General features: G+C 30.0%; 3 protein-coding genes and 1 long non-coding RNA gene across 4 annotated transcripts; 2 read left to right on the top strand and 2 right to left on the bottom strand.

Moving 5' to 3' along the window:
• The first annotated feature begins 3,112 nt into the window (after positions 1-3,112).
• Positions 3,113-8,267, top strand: LOC145182649 (T-complex protein 1 subunit delta-like). Its single transcript, XM_080057836.2, has 12 exons — positions 3,113-3,513; positions 4,252-4,304; positions 5,259-5,348; positions 5,624-5,875; positions 6,134-6,255; positions 6,347-6,625; positions 6,709-6,805; positions 6,905-7,012; positions 7,098-7,228; positions 7,333-7,567; positions 7,664-7,777; positions 7,965-8,267. The coding sequence occupies exons 1-12, from the start codon at positions 3,423-3,425 to the stop codon at positions 7,977-7,979; spliced, it is 1,587 nt and encodes a 528-aa protein (XP_079913962.2). The 5' UTR covers positions 3,113-3,422; the 3' UTR covers positions 7,980-8,267.
• Positions 8,268-10,339: 2,072 nt separating this feature from the next.
• LOC149889967 (uncharacterized) lies at positions 10,340-14,834 on the bottom strand. Its single transcript, XR_016451989.1, has 3 exons — positions 14,697-14,834; positions 14,118-14,237; positions 10,340-10,605 (listed from the first exon to the last, which is right to left on the bottom strand). It is a non-coding gene; the product is annotated as an uncharacterized LOC149889967 (long non-coding RNA).
• Positions 14,835-16,557: 1,723 nt separating this feature from the next.
• Positions 16,558-18,578, bottom strand: LOC149889966 (zinc finger BED domain-containing protein 4-like). Its single transcript, XM_090085201.1, has 3 exons — positions 16,999-18,578; positions 16,761-16,949; positions 16,558-16,567 (listed from the first exon to the last, which is right to left on the bottom strand). The coding sequence occupies exons 1-3, from the start codon at positions 18,576-18,578 to the stop codon at positions 16,558-16,560; spliced, it is 1,779 nt and encodes a 592-aa protein (XP_089941327.1).
• A 1,660-nt stretch (positions 18,579-20,238) lies between these two features.
• LOC145183628 (zinc finger protein-like 1 homolog) lies at positions 20,239-24,942 on the top strand. The gene is made up of 8 exons (XM_090085986.1): positions 20,239-20,435; positions 22,579-22,690; positions 23,089-23,177; positions 23,280-23,393; positions 23,520-23,556; positions 23,811-23,954; positions 24,089-24,215; positions 24,451-24,942. Exons 1-8 carry the CDS (start codon positions 20,334-20,336, stop codon positions 24,635-24,637), a joined length of 912 nt encoding a protein of 303 aa, XP_089942112.1. The 5' UTR covers positions 20,239-20,333; the 3' UTR covers positions 24,638-24,942.
• The last annotated feature ends 208 nt before the right edge of the window (positions 24,943-25,150 follow it).

Below are 25,150 nucleotides of genomic sequence, written 5' to 3'. Positions count from 1 at the left end.
ATTTGCTCCTGAAGCTAGAATAGTTAATTGAAATCATTTTTTAAAAGCGTTTTGATTTTGACTTTAGTAAGTTAAAGGGAGAGATGAAGGTATCTTTAGCCAAGAAACTTCTTTGCTGGTTAGCGAAGTGTAAAGGGGCATTTCCGAAACTCTGTAATTACCAAATGTTACAGTGGGTTGTGACAAATACTATACATCAGACTATTTACTGTCTAATTATAAGTGTAGTGTTTTAGGTTATGAGATTGGTAGCTAGCACTAACTCTTCCTTGGTGATAGATAAAATCAAGATTCGAAGACGAAAATGGAAGAACATGCCAGTTGAAGCTTTCACTGGTTTGTTTTTCAATTGTCGAAAAAACAAGACGATTGGTCAGATTTAAAAGACAAAAGAATGTTACAGCAGAACCACAGAAGAGGACATTAATTTTAAAGTTAACGTGTTTCCATTATCTAGCGTAGCTTATACAATTACAGCTTTCATTGTCAAGATTCAGCTCAACTAACTAATTGTGATGGAACAGTCAGTTTGGTTGAACATATACCTTCAATTTCTTTTTAGGAAACATAAATAAGTAAGAGCCATAGTCTTACATCATTTTCTTTCTTGTGTTATTTGTGAAGATTATCACTCATTTTTTAACAAGATGGAATTTCAACTATGATAAGATCCAAAAATTCAGTATTCCTCTTCAATTGATAATTTTTTATCAGACACATTGTTATGCTTTCTGATGATTTTAAAAAGAAAATTTCTTTAGAAAAATCCCCTTAGTTACAGTCTCACTTACATTGAGATTTTTCTTGTTTTTAGCTTTTCAACAAGTTGTATTTCAACATCACCACTCATTTCGTCTGTACTTCTTCTGCTAACAGATCTTTCTTACTGATTGGCATAAATTTTACGCTTTAGTTATCTTTTTCTAGAACTGTTTTAACAAATACTAAAAATGGTGGCTTGATTAATTTCACTTCAATTGTATGATTTTTTTACAAATTTAAGTCATGAATAAGGAAACTCGAAAACTATCCTCAAGAGTACGGTTTTCAGTTGCAGTATAAGCAATAATTAGAGATCTTAATGTTGCTCCTTTTTCAAACGTTTTTTTTCAAGGTTTGAAATTAAATCAAATCTAAATTAATATGAGCACTATGTTTGCCTTCAAATGCACCTCAAGACGACATTGTTTTGTTAACTATTTGGTCAAGCATTGTTGGCTTAAAATACAAAAAAGTGACCGTTCATCGTGGAATGCGGGTATGAAAACAAGTTCTAAATATTTCTTCGAGTACGGACAAATTTTTTCTTATTTAATCATCTTACTATGATCTGAAAAAAATAAACCTAAGATTAATTCAAAACTAAAAATAAATGTTAAGGTTAACTATTTATTAATCAAACTGACTCTCCTAACAATCAAAAGAAACCAAACCTGAAATGAAAATCTGAAATGAAAATCTGAAATGAAAATCTGAAATGAAAATCTGAAATGAAAATCTGAAATGAAAATCTGAAATGAAAATCTGAAATGAAAATCTGAAATGAAAACGGTGTGAACAACTTTATCAAGGTAAATCTCGAATGGAAAAGAGTTACAAAGGGAGACGCAACTTTGGCTTACTACTGTTAGAGAGTGAAGGGAGACAATCCTGCACACAATCCTTCTTCAAAATTGAGCTACTAGTGTCTACAGGAAGACTTCCATTTAGTGCTATTAAGTGGTACAATTCAAAAAAAAAAAAACAGTTTGTTTATCAGGGTAATTAGACGAATAGTTAAAAACGATCCGAATATAGAAAACTACTGTACAAATATTTTTAAAAAAATTCATTTTTTGATAAAAAACATGAAGCAGGAGAATTAAATTTTGTTCATTAAAACTGTTTAGAAACACATTTTTTCACTTTTTTATTCAATATGAGATCTTCTTTCATATATGAGATCTTCTTTCATATATGGACAGCTTTAACTTCGAAACTTGGAACAGGTGGCCAAGATGTCCTACGATATTCTTCTTGACAGCTGCCTTTAGGAAGTTGACAGTATTGAAAGCATGTTGACAAATCCTTAGATCAATGAACCCCAAGACTGAGTAGTCTAAGGCCAACAATTCTTGTAATTTAGGTGGCCAAAGCTCTTTTGATTAGTATTTTGGTATATTATCTTGGAGCCACTATCGAAAGAAGTTTGAAGTGAGAGCAGGAGTTCCGTACTGGTGAAAATCACATGTTTACCACTGGAGTGTAGTGTAGGTATCTATCCAGGACTTGACATGGTTCTTAAGGATTTGAATATGGCTCAACAAATATTTCTTCAACAAAAATTGCAAGTTTTATTGTAACATTCAATTATTATCACAAACTGCTCGAAATTATCTGAAAACAAGGGATCATCTGACAAAAAAATCTTTGGACAGTAGTCTATAAAGATAATAAACAAAGTTGTGCAAATTTTCTTCAATCATTTTAGAATATAGTAATTTAATCAGATGAAAGCATATTCGAAATATCTTTTTCCAAAAATCAAACCCTAATGTAGTGCAAGACAAATACCACTAAAATGAGGCCCACTTTTGCAATCACAATATTTGTAAAAATTGTTTTGGTTGCACTGAACTGATTTAAGGCATTGAACGTTTTAATAAAATGGATTTATGAATAGTTAAGTAACTTCAGAATTGGAAACATTTAGCATGGGAACTTCAGCATGGGAACACTTTTAAACTATTATCAAAGACTTTATATGAAATTTTACGCCATAATATAGCAATGGAGGCTTTCAAAGCTACAGTGACCCTTTCCAAAAACAAAGGAATCTATATCCCGTGAATTCATTTTCCCTTTGATTTTCGCTGGATAGTATGATACGCTATTAATAAAAGATATAGAAATAAAAAATCTCATTAATTACAGTGATGGTTACGAGTTCTAAAATAGAAATTATAATTTCTTTTCCTAATTTGGATCAAATTTTTGATTGAATTTAAACATCAAGATGCCATGCAGTTAAGTAAATGCTGCTCAGAAATACTGCTCAGAAATGAATTAGATTGATAAAGAATGTTTTAATTCAGAAGTTTCATCTGTTTTCACTACTTTAACATTACCAAGAGTCTTGGAGTCTAGTTACATCTAGACCCAACAATTTTTGAGGATTTTTTAATTGATATTGTAGTATGAGAGCAGTTTACTATTTGGTGGATTAAATTTTTGTTTGTCATTTCAAGGGTTTTCACTTTAAGAAAATTATTTTATTGGTGAAGTTCTACATGAAGTATATACCTACTTCGCGGTAAAACCTTCCAGAAGTTTCTACTCGTATACTAACTTGTGGCGGAAAGCAGATATCCTTATCATAATTTATCTTTCCAATACGCTGTTTTGTGTAATATTTATATACAGAAAACCACAATAATTTTAGAATGATTGAAAATAAACAACAAAATGGAAATGTTTTTAAAGATAGAGAAAAACCTACACAAGTTCGAGCTAGTAATATCACAGCAGCGAAAGGTTAGGTCGGAATACATATTTACATGTTTATCCCCTTCTGTCCTTCCTAAAAAAGATATATTCAAATGGTAGCTCTAAACCGACCTATGCAAGCTTGAAACGTTTTAGGTTGCATCCCTATGTAAATTGTCTAACAATATTTACAAATTTATAGATCAAATATTTTATATCCTAGTAAAGAATGAGATTACTTGAGCTTCTCATGCTAAGTTTGATGTTGCTTTTTATATTACTGTTCCAGCTTTTTTCCTCACGATTTAAAAAACATAGTTTACAACTTCCATAAACCAATTTAATAGCATTTTTCAAAAACACAAATTCTAAGATTAAAATTTATGGCATCTTATTTCTATTTTATTACTACCTTACTACAATCTTATTAAACAAGTTTGTAAAATTTAAGAAATAATATGAAATAAATATTACTGTTTCATGCCTTCATAAATTGTATAGAGCATACCACAAATTAATTCTTGCAATTTCTTTAAAAACATCTTAAAGACACAGGACAACTGTTATTACTCTGAAAAGCTAAATTTGTTCTGAAGATAGTGTGATCACAAAAAATGAAAAGATTTAATATTAGACCTTTTATGTTTTATCCTAATGTAATCCTAAAACTCAAGCATAAGCAAGAAAATAGATTTAAAAAAGTGCAAACATTCTTCAACTTCACTCTTATTTGAAATGTTAATAAATTTTAGAAAATTATCATTGGTATTGTTTTGTTTGTTATAGGGGTTGCCGATGCAATAAGAACAAGTCTCGGTCCTAAAGGAATGGATAAAATGGTGAGTTATCTTCATGATACTATTTTTAACTTTAGATGGGGAATAAGTTTTCTCTGGGGAAAGAATATCTTAAGAATATCCTTTACATTGATAGATTTTGTAAAATCCATGATTTTTGCCCAGTAATAATTATCACTAATAAATACTTAACTGATGATTTGTATGAAATAAACTGGATTATGTATAATTACCCTTTCTCCTGGAGATGACCTATTTTTATTACATTTTTCCAATTTTAGGAACTATCTTTTTTTTCTTTTTTTTTTTTTCCATTTTTTTCAATTTTGAAAATTCAAAAAGTTGAAAGAAAAAAAAAATGACATAACAAGAAAGACCAATAAAAAAACTTGATAGCTTGTTTTTATTTTTTTATTGTTTTTTTTTTATTATATAATTTTTTTTTGGGCTCCTGCTCTTCAATTCTTGGGGCCCTAATGTTAAACTAAGTATATTCTAATATGGATATTATAAAAAAATTGTATTGTGTTTCTATTCATTGTAGTTTATTTATGGTTCTATGACATGAAGGCTGGAGGCTTGTAGAACTTTGAGTTGTTTTTATGAGCCATAAATGTGTTACTTGCATCGGTCTCCCATTTTCTATAAAATGTCATGTGTATAAGATTAACATGTAGACCTATTTCGCATTTTGTTAATGTGTGATACACTTTTTCTACCCTTATGGCATCTTGATAATTTTCAAAACTTGTTGCATTTGAATAATAAATAACAAAAACTCACATTTCGTAAATGTTAAAAATTTCACTTCTTATATTACTTTTACAATCTGAATAAGCAAACACTTACAGTACTATGTGTTTACTATGGACTAAATATTAGATTTCACATAATTTGTTAATTGTCTGTTATAAAGTGAAAATTGATTCAAATTATGTACATTGAATTTATAAATTGAATTGCAATTGAATTGAAGTTATTTCTTTTTCATTACAGATAAAGGCTGCTGACGGAAATGTGACCATTACAAATGATGGAGCAACAATTTTAAAACAGATTCAAGTTCTTCATCCGGTTGCTAAAATGGTTAATTGTTTAACTCTTAGTTCTTTTTTTTTCTATCTCTCTCTTTATTGATGTTTTTTGTTAAGTTTGTTCTGGCTTAATGGTAATCTAGTGATATATTTGTAAATATAATAAGTTTAAATAATGTACCACTTTTATAATATACTTTTTTTTTTTTTTTTTTTTTTTTTTTTATCCCTCCTGTTTAATAGGTTTTTTTTCTTTCAAGAATCAAATTTAAGATCTTTTTTTCATTATAAATTGAAAATGTTGAGTAAGTTATTCTTCATTTTCAGCTGGTTGAACTTTCCAAAGCTCAAGATGTTGAGGCTGGTGATGGAACAACCTCAGTAGTAGTAATTGCTGGTAGTCTCCTTTCTGCAGCACAGAAACTTCTGGATAAAGGCATACATCCTACAATTATTTCTGAATCATTTCAGCGTGCAGCATTAAAAGCTTGTGAAATAATTACTTCAATGTCTACACCTGTTGATCTCACTGATAGAGATACATTATTAAAAAGTGCGACAACATCTCTAAGTTCCAAAGTATGCCTTCATTTTTTTTAATGTTGTCTTTGACAACTTTAAAGCCTTATTATATCTATTTATAATTGCAATTAATAAACTAGTTCTTATGTAAAATTATTTCCTTTTATCATCTATCAACCTGTTAAACTTCTGATTAATGATAAAATTAACGAATAATTTTATTTATAAAGTTTTAATTTTTTTTCAATATCATATTTCCTATTTAACAATTTCCTTAAATGAGCAGATTTTATTTTTGTAAGTTTGTTGGTGTAGGTAGTGTCACAATATTCAAGTTTACTTGCTCCAATCTGTGTTGACTCAGTTCTAAAGTTGGTTGATCCAGCAAAAGACTTTAATGTTGATTTAAGAGACATCAAACTTGTTACTAAATTAGGGTGTGTATAATTTGAATTTATTTATGATTTCTAAGATGCATACTAAAGCACACTGATATTTTTCTGACTATACATGCTTGTGATTCATTAGAGGTACAGTTGAAGATACTGAACTTGTTGATGGTCTTGTGCTCGATCATCGCATCTCTCATTTTGCTGAGGGTGTTGCACGTGTTGAAAAAGCCAAAATAGGACTCCTTCAGTTTTGTATCTCTCCACCAAAAACTGATATGGAAAATAATGTTATAGTTAGTGATTATACACAAATGGACAGAGTTTTGCGTGAAGAAAGACAATACATTCTAGAAATTTGTAAAAAGATTAAAAAAGCTGGCATTAATGTTATCTTTCTTCAAAAGTCAATTTTAAGGTAGGTTAGTATTAGCCACAATTCTTACAAGTTAAATGCAATTTGTAATTAGAGGGAAGATAATATGTCTGATTATACTTTAGGGATGCAATAAATGATATGGGTTTGCATTTCCTTGGAAAAATGAAAATAATGGTTGTTCGAGACATTGAAAGAGATGAAGTGGAATTTATTTGCAAGGTAAACATCAGACTTATTATTTTGTATCTTAAAAAAGAATTTAAAAAAAAGACAAGAATAATAATTTAAAAAAAAGACAAGAATAATTTTATTCATTAGACTCTGGGATGTCGTCCTATAGCTAGCGTCGATCATTTGAATCCTGAGATGCTTGCTAGTGCTGACTTGGTTGAAGAGTTCTCAACTGGTGCTGCTAAAGTTGTCAAGGTGAGAGCACTTAAGACAGGTCTTATAAAGACAATAATTCTTATAAATTCTTATTTTAAATTTATATCTTATTCTAATAATTTAGGTTACAGGAATTTCAAATCCTGGTAAAACTGTAAGTATACTTGTTCGTGGTTCTAATAAGCTTGTGATTGATGAAGCAGAGCGATCTATCCATGATGCTCTGTGTGTCATTCGATGTTTGGTGAAAAAGCGGTAAGGGTTATATTTTTTTGTATCTTTTTTTTTATAATTGTAATTTTATTGTTAATTTAATTTTATATACCAGCTTTAATGGGTTTTATAAAATTCATTTTAAGAGCATTATTGGCTGGAGGAGGTGCTCCTGAAATTGAGTGCAGTGTAAAGCTTCTTAATCACGCAAAAACATTGATAGGTGAAGATGCCATTTGCTTCAGAGGATTTGCTGAAGCTTTAGAAATAATTCCTTACACTCTTGCAGAAAATGCAGGTTTGACACCGATATCTGTTGTAACTGATCTTCGCAATAGACATAACAATGGAGAAATTAATGCCGGAATTAATGTTAGGAAGGTTAGCGGAATGTTTATTTGTTGTGGATTGTTTTGTTTTTTTTCATTAGTCTTTGTTATTTGAATGGTTAAATATTTATTCAATTTCAATTTTAAGGGTTGTGTAACAAACATGGTGGAAGAGAATGTTTTACAACCTCTTCTTGTAACTCTCTGTGCAATTTCGTTAGCTGCTGAAACCGTTAGGAGTATCCTCAAGATAGATGATATCGTAAGTATTTTATTTGAGCCATTCATTTTTTCCTGTCTATATACACCATATCATTAAAAGTTTTTATATATATTTCTATAGTAAAAACAGGATTTTTTTCTTATAAATTCTAATGTAAACTTTATAGATTAACCATACTGGATGAGGTTTAAGTAATGTATTGAGTTTTTTTCTTTTTCTTTAACAGACTTTCATTCGTTAATTGTTTCGGGAAAGCGTTATTCTTTCATCTTGCTCGTACAATTTATGACAAGTACTGAGTCAATCATGCGCTAAATAAGAGATACCGGTACCAGGCTACAGAAACTCTTTTTATGTTGTATGTTGCAAGGCGCCAAAAGCTCTCTTCATTTTTTTTTTAAAAAAATGTTTAATCATTATGAAAACCGATTGTAATCTTAGATGTATTTTTTAGTATTGCTTTTATATCAGCAATAGTTGTTAGATGTTATAAATTCATTTGATACGCCTGTTAATGCATTCGCAACAACTATCGCTGTTTTTTATGAAAAACAGTCTATGCCAAAAGATTTGTTCTGTCTTCAATTAACAAATGATAACTGGCAAAGACTTTTCAAATGTTTGTCTTTTTTCTTCTGTTTGATTTAAAACATTGAATGTTTTACATTTTCGGTGACGTGTAAATAAGCTTGAATTGTGTTTTAAGTAATTCGTTACCGTAAATATCGGCGAAACATTTATTGCAGTAGGTACAATAAACCCAACCCGAAGGCCATGACCAAAAAATAGATAAACTGTTAAAAACTAATTCGTAGTACTTCTCTACCTGTTTCACCATTAACCATATCACACAAACCAAACTTTAAAGGCTTGAATGTTATTCGTACTATTTTTTCTCAACCAAATTTTTTTTAGTACGCATTACATGCAATAATTTGATTAGTTCGTTTACAACATGATTCAGTGCTATGATCACTTGTAAATCAGAAACATTTTAGCTAATATCTGTAATCAGTGTTTTGATTTGCTTTTAATGATCTTGGTTAAGAAATACGCTTCCTAATCAATACAACAACTCTAACTTTAAGATCTAGTTAGAGTTTTTGAATTTGGAAAGGTATGTTTGACAAGCGAAAATGTGCTTGTAAAATGAGTTAAGTTAGTTGATGCTTCCTTAAAATCGGTGTACTTAGTCGTATAGTTAACATGTTTACGATGTTTTTTGGCTTTCTTATTTTATTCCAAGTTTAAAATCTTGGAGCTGTTGAAAATAAAACAAAGATAACAAGATTATAAATAACATTTTGTTATCTGTTTGTAGATCGCTTCTGGCTATTAAATTATCGTCGATGTTATTGTACCTAAGTACTCTTTGGTGCCTAATAGACGTCGTCCCTCCCGGCTATTAAATTTTAGAAAAAATTCCATCCAAGACAATTTTTTATAAAAATTTTCTTTTTCACTACTTACGTTACATAATATCATTCATTAAAAAAACTTTATTTTAAAAAAAAAGGACGTTCTATTTTCTTCTTTCTATCGTTACGTCATTATTCATTAAAAAAGAAATTTTCTTCTTTCTATCGTCACGTCATATCATTTACAGTACTTATTTACCTGTATACGTTGTAATATCAGAGTGTAAGAACGAAATGGCGACTACAAAAAGAATTTTTAAAAGGACAGAAAGAAGCCAATATAGTAACGTAGAAAAAATGGAGCTTGGAAAAATTGTGGAAAAGTTCAAAGAAGAGTACGATGCCGAAGTGATAAAAAACAAAGGAAAGACGAAATACGACATGCGCCAATAAAACCGACAAATGGATATGTTGCAAAGTCTGTCCGATTCTTTTATACTGATTTGGTCGATGCAAAAGGTGACGACCCTGAATTCGTAAAAGCAGTTAAACTTGCATCCCGTTCATACAACGGCCTAGAGCGTTTAAAACGTCAAAAACATTACTTAGTTATTGCTTTTAAGTATTTAAAAAAACTCGAAATTTTCCAACCCCCCCCCCCGCCGCTTATTCCAGCCCCCCTGCTTATTAAGTTTTAGTGATATTTCCAACCCCCCCCCCCCCTCCTTCTATTAGGCAACAAAGAGTACAATAAATTTTGGAGAAGACTTTAATTTTTCATTTAAAATCATGAGTGAAGAAATTTCGAAAAAGATATCAATTCTAATAACGCAGTAACTATAAATTCAGGGCTTCCAGCAATAACGAAAAAGGGATGCAGTTTACGGATCTCCGTCAAAATTGTTTATTTTAAATTTTTTTAAAGTCCTTTTTTGCCCTCCTATGATTAAATTTTTATTTTGAGCACATAAATCTCATAAAAGGTTTAATAATAATGCAATTGGATCATAGAGTTGCACCATTGAACTACAAAAGTGTATTTTTTAAATTGAGTTTTGATTTTTACATTTCCATGAAACTAAATATGGAAAACTGCAATAAAAAAGAGAAATTATATTTAAGAATATCTAATGTCAACCATTATATAAATTATATAAATAATATTTATGAGTTTTCATAATGTGCTGATTTGGAACAAAGTTGTTAGAATAAGGATATGACATAAGAATAAATATTTCCAAGGTTAAAAGTATTTAGTTCTTCTACTTTTATCAACGAGAAAAATAAACACTAAAGTTTTAAAGCTACATTTTAAAATCGTCATTACCAATACAGTAAATAACTTACTTAGCAACTATGTACTAAGTTAACACTATAATCTTATTTTCCTTTTGGTTTTATTAATGTGTAGAGTATGTAAACAGGCATTGCAAGACTGCCAAAGAAGAATCCAACTGTCAATCTCACACGCCTGTTGTTGGTGGCTTGTACAATTTCAGCCATATTAGCCTAAAAAAACAGCAGATATATAACCTAACCACAATGCAATACCGTTGGATAAGTACAGTTCACATGTTAAACAATTTGACACTGATTCAGAGTAAAAAACAAACAAAAATTCTTCATTAAATTGTTAATAACAAAAATTTTTTGTATCTTGAATTTCAATCTGGGTTTAAAAAGATGACCTAAAGTTAACTATTTGTACAATATTAGAGAGATAAACAATATCAAAGAGAGCAAACAATATCTAGATACTAATAAAGTTTGAGAAGTTCCCCTAAAGTGTACTTTAGGGGAACTTCTCAAACTTTATTAGTATCTAGAAGGAACCTAATTAAATCTAAGTACTTCCAAATAAAATGATAGCCAAATAACTATCATAATAATATTTTAAATTTTCATTAGAAAATAATTTTTTTTACTAATATTGGAAATACAAAAAAAAAACTTCTTAAATGGAAATAAAAAACTTATATTTGAAATTAAAAATTAAAAAAAAAAAATTGTTCATCCTGCTCTTACTAAAAATACAATCTGAAGTGATATGTTAATAAGTGATATAGTTTTGGGTTGGCTAAAAGACTTTTTTTCTTCTTCATGTAAAGTTCTTTTTTTCTTCTTCATGAAACATTTTATCAACTTCAATAGCTTCATTTTAAATTACAGGTTGTTTAAATAACTTTTTTTTTTATTCATTTTTTATTAATCATAAAAACGGAGAAAAATCACACAAATTACATATTTTACTTCTTACTTTTGAGGAAAGAATGCTGTCTCAAAGAAAATATGTAAGCAATCGAGTTATCTTAAATAGCTGGTTTTCAAAACTAAGATCTGGTGATTTTGATGTAAAAAAAAAGATAAAACTCAGGAAGGCCATTCAAGATCAATGAAGACAAAATAAAGACAGAAGTTAAAACTGATTTGTGTCAGACAACAAAAAATGAAATGCTAAGAAGCTTAAATCTCAAAATTGAGTATTCAAAATCATTTAAAATAATATAAAAACAGCTTGATATCTGGATCCCACATCAATTTAAAGAAATTCATCTCATAAAGCACAGGGCTGTAGTCAATTACCAAAAGTTCTGACTGTAATTATGTACTCTTTTCTGTACATCCAACTCTGACTCTGATTCCTTCTTATGTAAGAATCTATGATATACACTTCTAAATAAATCTTTCCAAAATGATTGATTGCTATTTGCAGCACATGTATTACTTAAAAAGATATTTCTTAAACTTTCTAACACAAACTTTCTTACATAAATTGTAACTAGATACCAAATGTCACAGGGACTTTTTCAAGTTAGGTATGCTCAGGTAGCCTGTAGTAAGTTAACAACCAAACCTGTATTTGTAGATACAAAACATGGTAAAAAAATAACACCACAGCCTGGGTCCATTGGTATTCACTCAAAAATACATTTTCAAGATATCTTTGTAGATCAAACACTTGACACTTTGTAAATCAAACACCATGTAGGTATTTCCTAATCTTTTATTTATTTATTTTTTTTTAAAGACGCAATCCTTGTTTCTTATTTTTAGCCTTATCTAATAATAGTCTTGTTACACTTTTTCTAATCAAACTCTAACATTTTTAGCCATTTCTCTATCTTGGGCTACAAATGCTGGTTGTGAAAAGAAGGTTAATGGAATACTGTTTTTTTTACTACAATCTTTAGTATATTTTTTAAACTTTTCTGCATTCATTTTTACAGTTGCTTTATCTATAGTAAAATATCTAGTGACTGGTAGGTTCCTTGCATAATTTAGTTTGTTTTGAGGTAATTGTCATTCTTGTTGCCATCTTTCATTAAGACAATTTCTAAAATTTCAGGATGAAAGTGCTGCAAATGTTGTTAAATTAGAATCTCTGGTAGGTTCACTTTAACAAGTTGACCACTGAAATTACTGACTTTTGTTTCACACACTTTTTTTCTGCCATTAATTTAATTGACATAAAGAATTTGTTTGAATTAATCATGAAGTACTCAAATGCTGCTGATTTTACAGGAATTTTCTTTGTTTGTATTGTGCAGAAATTTTTGTATTTGAATTGAATCTTTAATACCAATTCGTATTACTTTAACATTTTTTTAGATTTTTACTGTTTTTTTTTATTTAAACCATTAATTCATTATATTTTATGCTTTCAAGCTAAGGAAGTTAATTATGCTAGGCAAACTGTAGAAAATTTATTAGTTTTATCTATAAATCAAATTTTTTGTTTGTATACATTCACCTTCCTATGCCAACATCCAGATGCAGATTCAACTTCAAACTTGTGAATTTGGAACCCAGCTTTACTTGTTGAAATTTAAATTCACAAACAAAGGTAGCTAGCTACTAGTTATTAGCACTGAAAATTGATCCAACAAAATGCATATTAGATTCAACTTAAAGTATATTGGACTTTTTTATTAGCTAAATAGAAAATTAAGCATTTGAGCCATAGTAGATCATTGTGGGATAAGTACTCTGTGAGATTTCAACTTTACAAGTTTTTGTAAATAAATAGTACATGCATTCATTATAACTGAAAATTTATTTAATAAATTAACTTTAGAAATGCTTTTAAAGGCATCAGGCCTTCATGCTATTGATGAAAATGAGCTAATGAACATAGCATTTGAACATAAGCATATATTGATAGAACATAAATATATACTCATGTTTTCTGAGATTTTGAATTTCTAACTTTGAAAAATTTGCGTTTCATTTTGACTGAAAAATGCTTTGATAAAATATCAAACATGAACACTATGCAAAAACGTCTAGCCCAGAGTCAGAGCTGGTACATTTTTACTGACTCTAATTCCAGGAGCCCTAAAAAACCTCAACTCAAACATTCTGACTCTACAGCCCTGATTAGCATTTGTGATAAACTGAAATAAAAAATATATGAAAACAGGTAACAAGGGATAGATAGCCTATAAAAAAAAGTTATGGAGTCTAACCACTTCAAAAGCAGATCCCCAATTAAAGATTATTCTATCAGTGCGATAGGATTTCTTAGAAATTGTATTTAGTGAATGTTACAAGAAACAAAATGATTAATTCAGAAGTGTTTTGTTTATAACTTGATGAGTTAAATGCATTATAAAGAAGCACAAGATTTACAAAGATGCTGCTTTTTAACATAATAATACAAGTATAAGTCACTTGTCAAAAATTGTTGAAGCATGAATGCATTACATCACATCCACCATATTCACCAGATCTGGGATTATCTGAATAATATTTGTTTTGTGATATAACTTGTAAGCTATACATATACCAAGATAACTTTAAAGCTTTATAAAACCAGGAAACTTTTAAACTTGTTTTTTGCATTTAAAAACATTTGCAAACAATGAAGGATTTTTTTTTCTGTAATAAACTTAAGAAAAAATTAACTTAAAAAAAAACTTGATATACATATGGTATTTGAACAATAAAAATACTTTGTTATTGGCTATAAATTATACCTAAAAAATTAACAAACTAAAACAGAGTTTAAAAAAGTTAACTACCTGATAAAATTTCTGAGCCTGCTGAATTTCCTTAATTTTATTACTTCCTGAACCTGTACTTGTTACACCACCATTGTACACTATAGTCTTTTCCTGACCACTAGGTGCTGTGTAAAGACCCTACACAAAGAGATTAATGAAATAGAGAGATATATTTTCAAAAGTGAAGAGTTGACTAAATTAAGAGCTTAAGGTTGGGCAAAAAAACCATAAATATTATAAATCAGTGAAGTAAAGTAAAAAACTTTTAAGTGGGAAAAATATGACCAGTAGCATAAGTAATTTAATGATGACTTTACATTCCTTACTTATAGACTTATCATTTCATGGCTATTACCAGTGTGAGAAGAAAGGCATACTAGTAATATATGCATAGTTTAATTAATTTTTATATGCACAAGCTTGTTACATTTTTTTAAATATATCTTATTTAGCTATTTAATTTCTTTTTTATTTTTTCTGAATTAATGGAGTAACATCTCAATGTTACCAAAATGCACATAAAATATACATACAATATACACCAAAATGCACATATAATATACATATAGGAATTATAAATATGAATAAAAAACTTACACCACGTTGCTCAATAAAAGCCATAACTGTTTTATTTCTTTAGATCCTTTAAGTTTTAGAGAGTGTTTGGCAATATATGGTACATGAAATGTATTTTCCGGCCGTTTTTTTTTTTTTTTTCGATAAAGCAAAATTAAGTTGTTGGAGGGTTTAAAAGGTAAACTCCCTTTTAGACGATAAAGAAACTTATCACCCTGTTGGGCGTTTAAGGAAGGGGGGGGGGGGGTAGGAGTGGGTGGAAATTTCTTAGCTGATAAGTTTCGGATAATCAGGGGTTTAAAAATTTTCCCAAAAGAACTATAGGCTCGTTAATGGTTTTATAATATTTAGATTTGCGGAAGTTTAATTTTTTTTTTTTTGGCAAATCATCATTTAGGTTAAAAGGAATATTACTTGGTAATATTTTGAAATATAAAGACTAAAAAAATTTTTTTCTAGCAATAAAACCAACTTTTTAAATCAAACACTAGTTCCTCTAATTCATTTAAGACTCCCTCCCCCTCCCCCTCCCCCTTCTTCCTTTGTTGAAAGATATGTGGATTCCAAGCACCATGAAGATTTTGTTTTTATTGTTGTTGAAATTTTTAAGTTTAGCTTTTTAAATAAAAAGTTTTAAGAAACAGTTTCAGTTTATGCACTTAAAATTTTTTCTTTAAAAATTTTGTGTTTGATTAACCTCTATTATGAAAGATTAAACAAAGATGATGAAAAATAATATACGATTCTAGTTTCATTTGCATTTTTAATCATTAGATAGATCCATTTCAAGAAGTTTTCAATTTACAGTACAAAACTCTCTATATTTTAGACAAATATGAAAAATTTTTAGTAAAAATAGTTTTTATTTCAACTATACCATTCCCCTCAAACTCTAAAACGATCAAATAAAAGCTTTAATAATAGGGAATTTTTGAACGTTCGAGGGGAAAGTAATATATAATACTTTGGCAGTTTCTAACGATATTGTGTAATAGTTGCTTCTTTTAAAATAAAAAAATAATGTCATTCTAACTATTTACAAATGAAATAATAATTAGAATTTTTTAACTCCAAAAATAACAAACTTTTTTACTTCAACCGTCCAAGACTTTCTTCAAATAATTAACCGTCCATTTTTTCATTTTAATTGTCTTAAGATGGACGTAGTCTTACGAACAAAATTGCTTCCAAATAGTAACAAAAAACGACGTATGAAAAATTATGAACATAGCAAAAATCAGCACCACGAAAATTTGGATTCATTAAACTGTTTTGTTTATTGTTAATAAATATGAAGTATTGTGAGTAAATACGAGGATTCATAAATGGTTTATGAAGGTTGATGGAAATTTTAGGTTTTTGTTCGTGCTGACTGTTGCCAACGAGTAAAAAAATCTGCGAAATGCAGTATTATTTGCTTGTTATACATATTTTTCAACTGTTTTTGAAAAGATTTGAAGAAAATAAGTTTTTAAAAATTAATCAGTGTTTTTGGTAAAGAGATATCATCCCAATGGTATAATATTAGATTAAAAATACTGCTTAAATTAAAAACGAGAGCGGTTGGTGTGAGTGAATAAAGGAAAATTGAGAAAGTTTTAGATGGTTAGCTTGCAAAACTTTAATAGGGAAAAATCATTCGGAGGCTCTGTACGTTGCCTCACAGTCTGATTTGGCTGGGGTGCACTCAGTTAGTGATCGACCGAAACCGAAATTTGAGCCGAAACCGAAAGTACCGAAATTTCGGTTCAGTAAAGTCGTAGCCGAAGCCGAAATTGAAATTTCGGCCGAAGCCGAAACCGAAACAGCCGAAATTTGAAAAAAAAATGTTAAAAATCCCTGAACCTTTTATGATCACCGAATTAAAGCAAAAAAAACTATTTTACGTATATCTAAGCAATCACCATGTAACATAGTTTGATAAAAACTATATGTCAAAAAAAAAAAGTAGAATATGTCAAGACATTTTAATAATTAAAGTTAACAATTGAAATATTTTCTCTACAGAATAAAATTTTTTCCATGTTTTCTGGCAAAAGTCTGTTTCTTTCATTTGAAAGAATGTCTCCAGCAGTTGAAAACAACCTTTCAACTTCGGTAGATGTTGGTGGAGGTGTAAGGAATCTCTTTGCCATTTTTGCCAAACCAAACTTTGCTTTTAATGTTGTTTTTTCTTCATACTCTTTCCAAAACTCTAAACAGCATGAAGATGTTGGGCTTTCTAAGTACTCGTTTAAAACTTCCTTTGCTAATTTGGAAGTTGGATTTTTGGACCTTGTATTTTGTGACTGTGCAATTATATTTTGCATCATTGAAAAAAAACCCAGTGTTCTCAATAGACTTAGTTTTCATCACAGGAGTAGTTTCATTTTGGCTCAAAATGGAACTGTCTAATTCCAAAAGAACTTGTTTTTTTGCAGCTTGAAAGGCTTCTTGGGATCTAAAGAAGTGGTGCTTGTATCTGGGATCAAGAAGTGTTGCTATTGCAAAATGATCAATGGTTTCTAAATCAAAAAAACGTGCCTCCATTGCTTTCTTTAAAGCATTTTTCATGCCAATCACTTCTTCGTCATCAGAGGGAACTTCGAATGATTTCAGAATAGTTGTAACAATTGGAATACATGCACTGATGCAAGCATCCTTTCCAGAGAGCAATTTGGTGGCTTCTTCGAAAATCGCTAAAATGTGTACCAGCTTTTCACACAGGTTCCAATCCTGTAAAGTGAACTCAATGCCGCTGGAAGGACGGATTAGCAGCGTGGTAGCAATTGCTGATTTCAAGTACAGAATTCTTTCAAGCATGTAATATGTTGAATTCCAGCGTGTTGGGACATCATTTTTGAGTCCGAGCCTGTCAAAATTGTTCATTTGAACCTCTTGTTGTTTGTAAAGCTCAGCAAAGAAGGAATTTGAAAAAGAAGCATGAGTGCAAAGCTTTCGACATTTTTCTATCAAGTTTACAGCACTCTGGAGTGAAAAAAGTTCTTTTTTAATCACTAGTTGAAGTGAATGATTTAGACACCCAGCAGACTTGTAAACACACTGTGGTTCTTTGAAAGCTGCTTTTATATTTGCAGCATTGTCTCTTAAGCAGAATGCGATCTTGTCCTTTAGCTCCCACTCTTTCACAACATTCTCAAGTCTTTGAAAAATGTTTGAAGCAGTATGTTTTTCATCAAACTTGGAACATGACAGGCAGAATTTGATCCGCTCCCATTTGTCTGAAATGAAGTGTGCCATCATGCCCAAGTACTTATGATGAAAGGATGACCAAGCGTCCAGAGAGATGGAGATAGTTTCAGCATTTTTTTCGTTAAGCATAACTTTCGTTGCAAGCTTAATCTTTTCATAGGCTGGATTGAGCATGCTTCGGTAGTATTTCTCACTTCCAATGTCAAAGTGTGGTGTAAAAAGTGCATGATGGCGTAAAAATCCCGGATTATTCACAATTGACCAAGGCTGTAAGTCGAGGATAATCATTTCAAATATAGATCTATGAAACTTAAGACCTTCTTCGGAATTTGAATCAATTTTTGAGATATTGTCAACCCAGCCAGGCATTGTAAATTGCAGCATTTCAGTCCTCTGGCGTTTTGATCTGATGTCAAATAAAGGTATTGTTCTTTTTTTAATTGTAAGAGGCTCAAGCTGATCTGAAGTTGGTATATTTTCAGGATTGTCGGTAGTTGTGAGTATTGCTTTTTCAGTTAGGAGATTTTTTAGAGTAAGCTGTGGATGCCGACTTCTTAAATGTGATGAAAGTCCGCTAAGTGATTGAAGTTTTGGATTGTGGGATCCACGAGATATTTTCAAATTGCAGATATTGCAAGTTGCGTATTTGGAATCACTGGCTGTTACGGTAAAATGATTCCACAAATAGCTTTTCTTTCGATTATTTTCCATTGTAAAATTTAGCACTGAGAAACTTTGATTAAATTATTGATTTTGGTTACTTAACTTAAATGTTAACTTATTTAAAGAATGATTTGAGAATAGTAACTTGAATCAATTATGTGACGTGACTTCAATTAAAATTTCTACAATTGTTATAATTAAAAATTGATTTACTAACAAACGATTAAAATTAGGAAATCGTCATGATCCCACTCTAAATTAAAAAAAAGTTATCTAGACTTTAAAAAAAATCTTATAAAAGTTTCGGTTCATTTCGGTTGTGGTTTGAACCGAAATTTCGGCCGAAACAGGAAAAGTAAAAAATTGCTGTCGCAGAAATTTCGGTTTCGGCTTCGGCCGAAACTTCGTCCGAAATATCGGCCGAAGCCGAAAGTTTCCGTTCACTACACTCAGTTGAATTGGCCATTGAGATCAAAGTATTCTTTGGAAATGTCGAATCTTTGTACTTATTTTTTAGGACAAATCCTGCCCGATTGGAAGATTCTCACCTAAGCGGCAGGAATTTCACTGCATAGACTTTCTATGACAAGATGAAACTCTCTTATCTCCATCAAACCTTTTGCCAAGAGACCGAGAGAAGTAATGAGAGCTCTTAAACATGCCATAGAAAACCTGGATCTGACCAGTGAGCACCTTAGCCAAGCGAGAGCCTTAGAAAAATGGTTATCATTTTTTGAGTTTGTATTACTGATTACAATTTGGTACAAACCCCTCACTGATATTAATGATGTTAGTCGTCTTCTACAATCTGAACCCATTACAATTGATAACGAACTACTTTTGATTGAACAGCTGCTGGAAGATCTTAAACTGATTAAGGGCTCTTGGTCGCCAATTTTGTTACTAAAAGAAAGCATAAACCGAAGCGCTTTCACGATGAGGCATCAAACACAGCCCATTTCCATGACAGTCAAAAGAAAGAATTCGAGTTGAACATTTTTAATATTGGTTCGGTAGTCTGATCCAGCATATTGATTCAAGGTTTGTGGCGAGCAGGATGGTTGACGATATGTTTTCATTCATCTGGTTGGATGATGATGATGATCTTTCTATTCAAGAAACCAAAGCTCGCGAGCTTGCACGGTTCTATCCGAGAGATGTAAACGAAGAGAATCTCATTGAAGAAGTTCGCCGCTTTAACAATCCACAAAAAAAAATTTCAAGCAAGGAAATCCAATGCAGCTACTCACATTTTCATTATGCTCCGGATTTTCAACATTATTCCTGTGTCAGTTGCTAAGGGTGAACGTTCGTTCAGTAAATTGAAGATTGTAAAAAACTCTCTTCGTTCGACAATGGGCCAGGATCGCACTACTGATCTTTTGATAATTTTGATTGAAGAGAATATGGTGAAAAAGTTTTTTTTAAAGAAAAGGGGCGCCATTCTCCAATTTTGACTAGGGCGCCATAGGCGCTCTCGAAGGCCCTGCCTTGAATTTGATCCGGGAAATATTGGAATTTGGGACCCTGCATACATCTGAAGCACTGATACATAGCTGTAAGATAGTTGCTTGGGATTTTTGGACGTCCTTACTCAGGATGAAAAACAAAAAAAAAAACTATTAAATTTAACACATATACTGCGAACTCCTACGTAGAGCAACGTTTGAAGAGCCGAAATTTATCCTTTTAAAAATACATGTGAACCCATAAAAATCGTGTTCAAAATATACACATACATAATGGCGACATTTTCTCGGTATTACGTGTTTAGAAAGATTTAGCTAAAAGTTGTATTGAGCTATGGGTGTCTGTAAATGCAAGCAAAGAAATGTCACCAATCAGTTCTGCTATGTTTGCCGCATGAATGTTTGTGAATCATGCATTGTCAAAGACCATCAACGGGTTAGTTATCTCTTTTAACTTTGAAAAATTGTCTAGCTAAAAAAAAATTTGAATTTGAATTAAATTTGATACTTAACACAGCAATCGGAAAAGTATTTTTAAGAATAAAGTCTATATACATTAGTGCATAAAGACAATGGTTAATAAGTTAAAACTTTTTTATAGCTATAACCAAATAGCTATATACCTTTAAAGAGCCTCTAAACAAATAAGTTGAACTTGATTTCAACAACAGTCAAAGTTAAAATCAAGTTTTATAAGTACTAAATAAAAAAAAATTTAGAAAACTCACTCTACTTTTCCCAATATTGTTTACTGATATACAAAACAGGGGAAAAGTCTAAAAGTTTTTTTCTTCCAAATTCTGAAGAGGATTGTAAATCAACTTGTTATTATTTATTATTATATATAGAGTTATTAAGTACTGTAGACTTCTGCATAATAAGTAGTTTAATTGTTTTAAGAGTTTATAAAAAATTAATACAGTACAATTTTAACCAAAAGTAAGTGAATCATTAGTTAAGTAAGTATACATTGGAATAGGAATGTAGAAAAATTCTAATTTTTAATGTCTAAAACTTGCATGAAATAATTTTCAATCGCAGAGAAAGTATTTCTTTTTTCTTGAGTTTTAAAGGCACATAAAATCTAATTAGTAGGAATATTTTTTACTTCAACTTTTTTAAATTTGCATTGTGTGTTTTTTTTTTTTTTATTTATTATTGTTATTACCAAGTTTTTGTTAATTTATAAATTTTTTTTGCTGAGTATACAAGTGATAAACTATTATCACTGCATAAGAACCTTTATGATTTTGTTTAAAGTACTAGGCATATATTATTATATATTACTTGCAATCACACTAACAAAAGTCAATATTGCTTTATGAAAAATAAAAAATAAATAAGGGTAAAATCAATACTAACGTTGCATGCAATTATTGCAAAAAAGAATGTTGCTTATAAATTAGCTAATTTACAAGAGGTTTACTGGCCCATTTGTGCTGGATACCATATCAGAGAAGAAATGGAGCAAAAATCTATCAAGATTAACTAGATTACTCTTAAGTATGAGCAGCTTTGAGGACTATGGATTTTTTTTATCGCAACAGATGAATGGACCTCTAAGGGAAATGATTGTTTTAATGCTTTAACTTTTGATTTTAGATAAGAGTTACTGCAGAACTTTATGAGAAGGAAAAGTAAATAGAAAGTAAAATTTTCTTTAATTACATTTGAACTGGTTTGTAATAAAAAGCTATTTAGTATTACTAACAATGCTAGTCTTTAGAACTAAAAACTAGAGAGAACTTAGTAAGAAGAATGTTTTTACTGGTTCTGTTTGATACCCTAACCACCAACTTGATAATGGATTGCAAGGGGGAGTCTCTCTGACTAAATTGTGAACTTTGTTATTGTTAGGGTTAACCATTTGGTTGCAAAATGCACTTAAGACTGAGCATAAATCTAGTTAAAGCACAAACAGATCAGTATGACTACCCTCTAAATTGAGAAACCTGTTGCCACTAGATAGAATTCTGATTGTAGCAGCCTCAAGACCATCTTTACAATCTGAAAAGTTTTTCAATGGGAACATTTTCATCTGCAACTGAAAAATCTTATTTTCAACAATCTTCATAACATGCTTAGTTATATTTTAACAAATTTTAAATCCATCATAAGCTTAGAAACTTATCTGAGAGAGATCCTACTTCTCTTGGAATCAGGCTCCAGTCCTACAAGCAGCAGCAAAGACTGTTAGAGGAATGTCTTAAAGAATCCTTCTTTATTACAAGGAAGATTCTTTGAGACTGTCCCCTTCAAGTCAGCAGCAAGGACTGTAATGTTGGTTCAATTTGTGACTGGTAATATAACTAGTTAAAGAGATATTTCTTTGTAATATGCTGCAAATAAAATACTGCAAAATATGCACAGCTTTTAGGAATTTATATCCCTAATAGATATGTAGATAGTTCCAATAAGTTTTAAATTACCAATCCTACTGTTCATTCAACAGATTTAATTTATTGAAAATGTTGTAAAGTTGTTGGTATTTCAAAGCATTACTGTTGCTTTTTATTGTTTTTTATTCTATTTTCTTTGAGTATAGTACAAGCAATGATTATGATGTTTTGTAATGTTAGTGTATCATTAAATCTTATGTCAACTGGCTGCAAGACAGTGACTACAGTGAGACTTGTTCTCTGTGTCTTGAATCAGTTAAAAGTGGTGAAGTTATTCGTCTAACCTGTTATGGTTTGTAATTTTATGATAACTATTTTTATTATTAATTTAAAAACACTTTCTTTACTTTTCACATATTTAAATCTTCTCATTTTGACCTATTTTTTTCTATTCTTTCTTAAATAATAAGTGTGGTGTTATTTTAATATTGCATACAAATCCATTGTATATTATTTAAATGACATAGGCACTAATATTGTTACATATAGTTAAAATTATATAGGCTTAAAAATAAATTAAATTGAATTTTCAGAAATAATGTTAACAATTAGCATCATAAAATAATATAAACTTTTATTATCATTAGATAGTAATAAGTTTTCATGTTATTTTTTTATAAGTATTTTATTCTTGTTTTACAGTTTATAAGATTTTATTTATGATCATTAATTTTATTATTTTTATTTTAGATTTGTTTCATTGGGACTGTTTCAATAAATGGGCTTTAAAATTTCCAGAAAATGCAAGTTCTGCATCATATCAATGCCCTGATTGCAAGGTTGATAAATTGCAGTGTATTTTATGTGTTATACTATCGTACATCCCCAGCCAACTATTGAGCTTTATAAGTTTTTAATTGCAAATTGTTATTAATATTAAGGCTCCAGTTTTTCCCAGCACTGCATTGGTCTCTCCTGTTGCTGATGTTATTAGACAGCGTTTTTTGACTGTTGCATGGGGAAGGCGTGGACTTGGATTGAAACCTGAAAAACTGGTATGTGTCAATTTATACTCTAATGATGGCATAATAGTTTTGCAAAGTTTAATGTGGTAAACACATTCTAGCAGAAAATCATAAAGAATAATTTATGTTCTTCAGTTAGAAATATTTTTGTAATAGGTTGAGCAGAAATCTGAAGTACAGTCTGTAACTCCAGGTATTTTCTTTGTTTAACCATAATAGTGAGATGTAAATTTTTGTTTATATAAACGTTGCAATGTGCATAATAAGTTTAGTTACTGGAAATCAACTTTTCATCTCTGCAGTTTGTTTATTTTAACCAATAAATGTTTATGAGTGTTTATCACTATTTTAAAGTATTTTTATACTAATCTATAATAGCTATTTAAAAATTCTTTATAAAAATTATGAAGTTATTTACAATAAATTTTATAATATATAAAATGCCAGCAATTGTAGAGGACAATCGTATTCAAACTTCCACTCCGATATCAGTTTACAAGCCACTATCAAGTACCATAAAAACTCCTTTTGTACCTTTATCTAAGCAACCTGATGCTCAAACATATGGTCGAGAGAAGTACATAAATGATAGTATGTTTTAGACTGTTACATCAATATTTTTTTATTGTGCATTTTTTTCAACAAGTATTTAAAATATCGCTTTTTTTTTTTTTTTAAGTTATGTTTCCGAAAGTGAACTTAACTAAAAGTATGTTTTCAATAAGGTGCTTCTCCCATTCACAAAGTGGTTGATTCCACACGTTATGATGCTAAAGTTGATATTTCTTTTGATCATGATGACAACAAGTATAAAAGAAGAGGAATAACTCACTGGATAGGAAACCTACTTAAGTAAGACTTAAGGAATGATTCTTGTAAATTTATGAGAGCAATCTTAGATGAGTGTTATGTTTTTAAAATTATATTTCTGGTTTTCATTTGTGATTCACACTTGTTCATTCTCATTTTTTGAATTACATGATATACATAATTTTAACGATATTGCACAATCTATACAATACAGGTAATTATTTTTGTAATTAATCTTTATGTTATACATTTCTTATTCTCTTCAATATATTTTCAGAATAAACCAAAGCGTTGAGAAGAAATCAAAAAATGCCCCTTTGAAACGATATTTTATGTTTCTGGTGTTTTTCGGTCTGTTTGTGATTGTCGTGTACTTAATCGCGAGCTATGGCAGATATTATGCTTCAAACGATCCAATGTTAAACCCTAATCTTAATTCGGAAATAAGAGTTGAAGATAATTAACTGTGTAAATTATGACCCTTCAAGCAAGTTCGTCAAAATAAAAAAACGGAGCGCGATTAAGATAAAGAACGAAACTCAATCTGTTCTAATAATTTAGCTGATATTACAGTTAACAAAATGGATGAAAATATCTCGTTTAAAGCAATTAAAGTTGCCTAATCCTAAATATATATTTTTGTGTCCATATGTGGTGAATGTATAATAACGAGGAATTTATTTTAATGGGTAATTTCTACAATGTACTTTTTTTGGTCAAAATCATTTAACAACCAATAGCACTTCTTGGTTTTTTAACTTTAAAACTTCTTCGTCTTTTTTTTTAAAACCCTTTTTTTACTACTGACATACTTTGAAATGTTAAGTATTGCTACTAAGAGTGACATTCTTGTTAAAGCGTCTACCAGATGGCTATAATCTGAGGTGTGTATGCTGTTAACTTTTAGGGCCGGTGTTAATAATTTGCCGTACTTTTTAGTATATAAAAACTATATTATTTTGTTCATATAATGACAC

Source organism: Hydra viridissima, unplaced genomic scaffold (assembly GCF_058129835.1).
Source record: "Hydra viridissima isolate aposymbiotic clone 2 unplaced genomic scaffold, HvirCarnegie_v1 scaffold_4, whole genome shotgun sequence".
Taxonomy (NCBI): Eukaryota; Metazoa; Cnidaria; class Hydrozoa; order Anthoathecata; family Hydridae; genus Hydra; species Hydra viridissima.
This window is presented reverse-complemented; position numbering and strand designations above follow the sequence as displayed.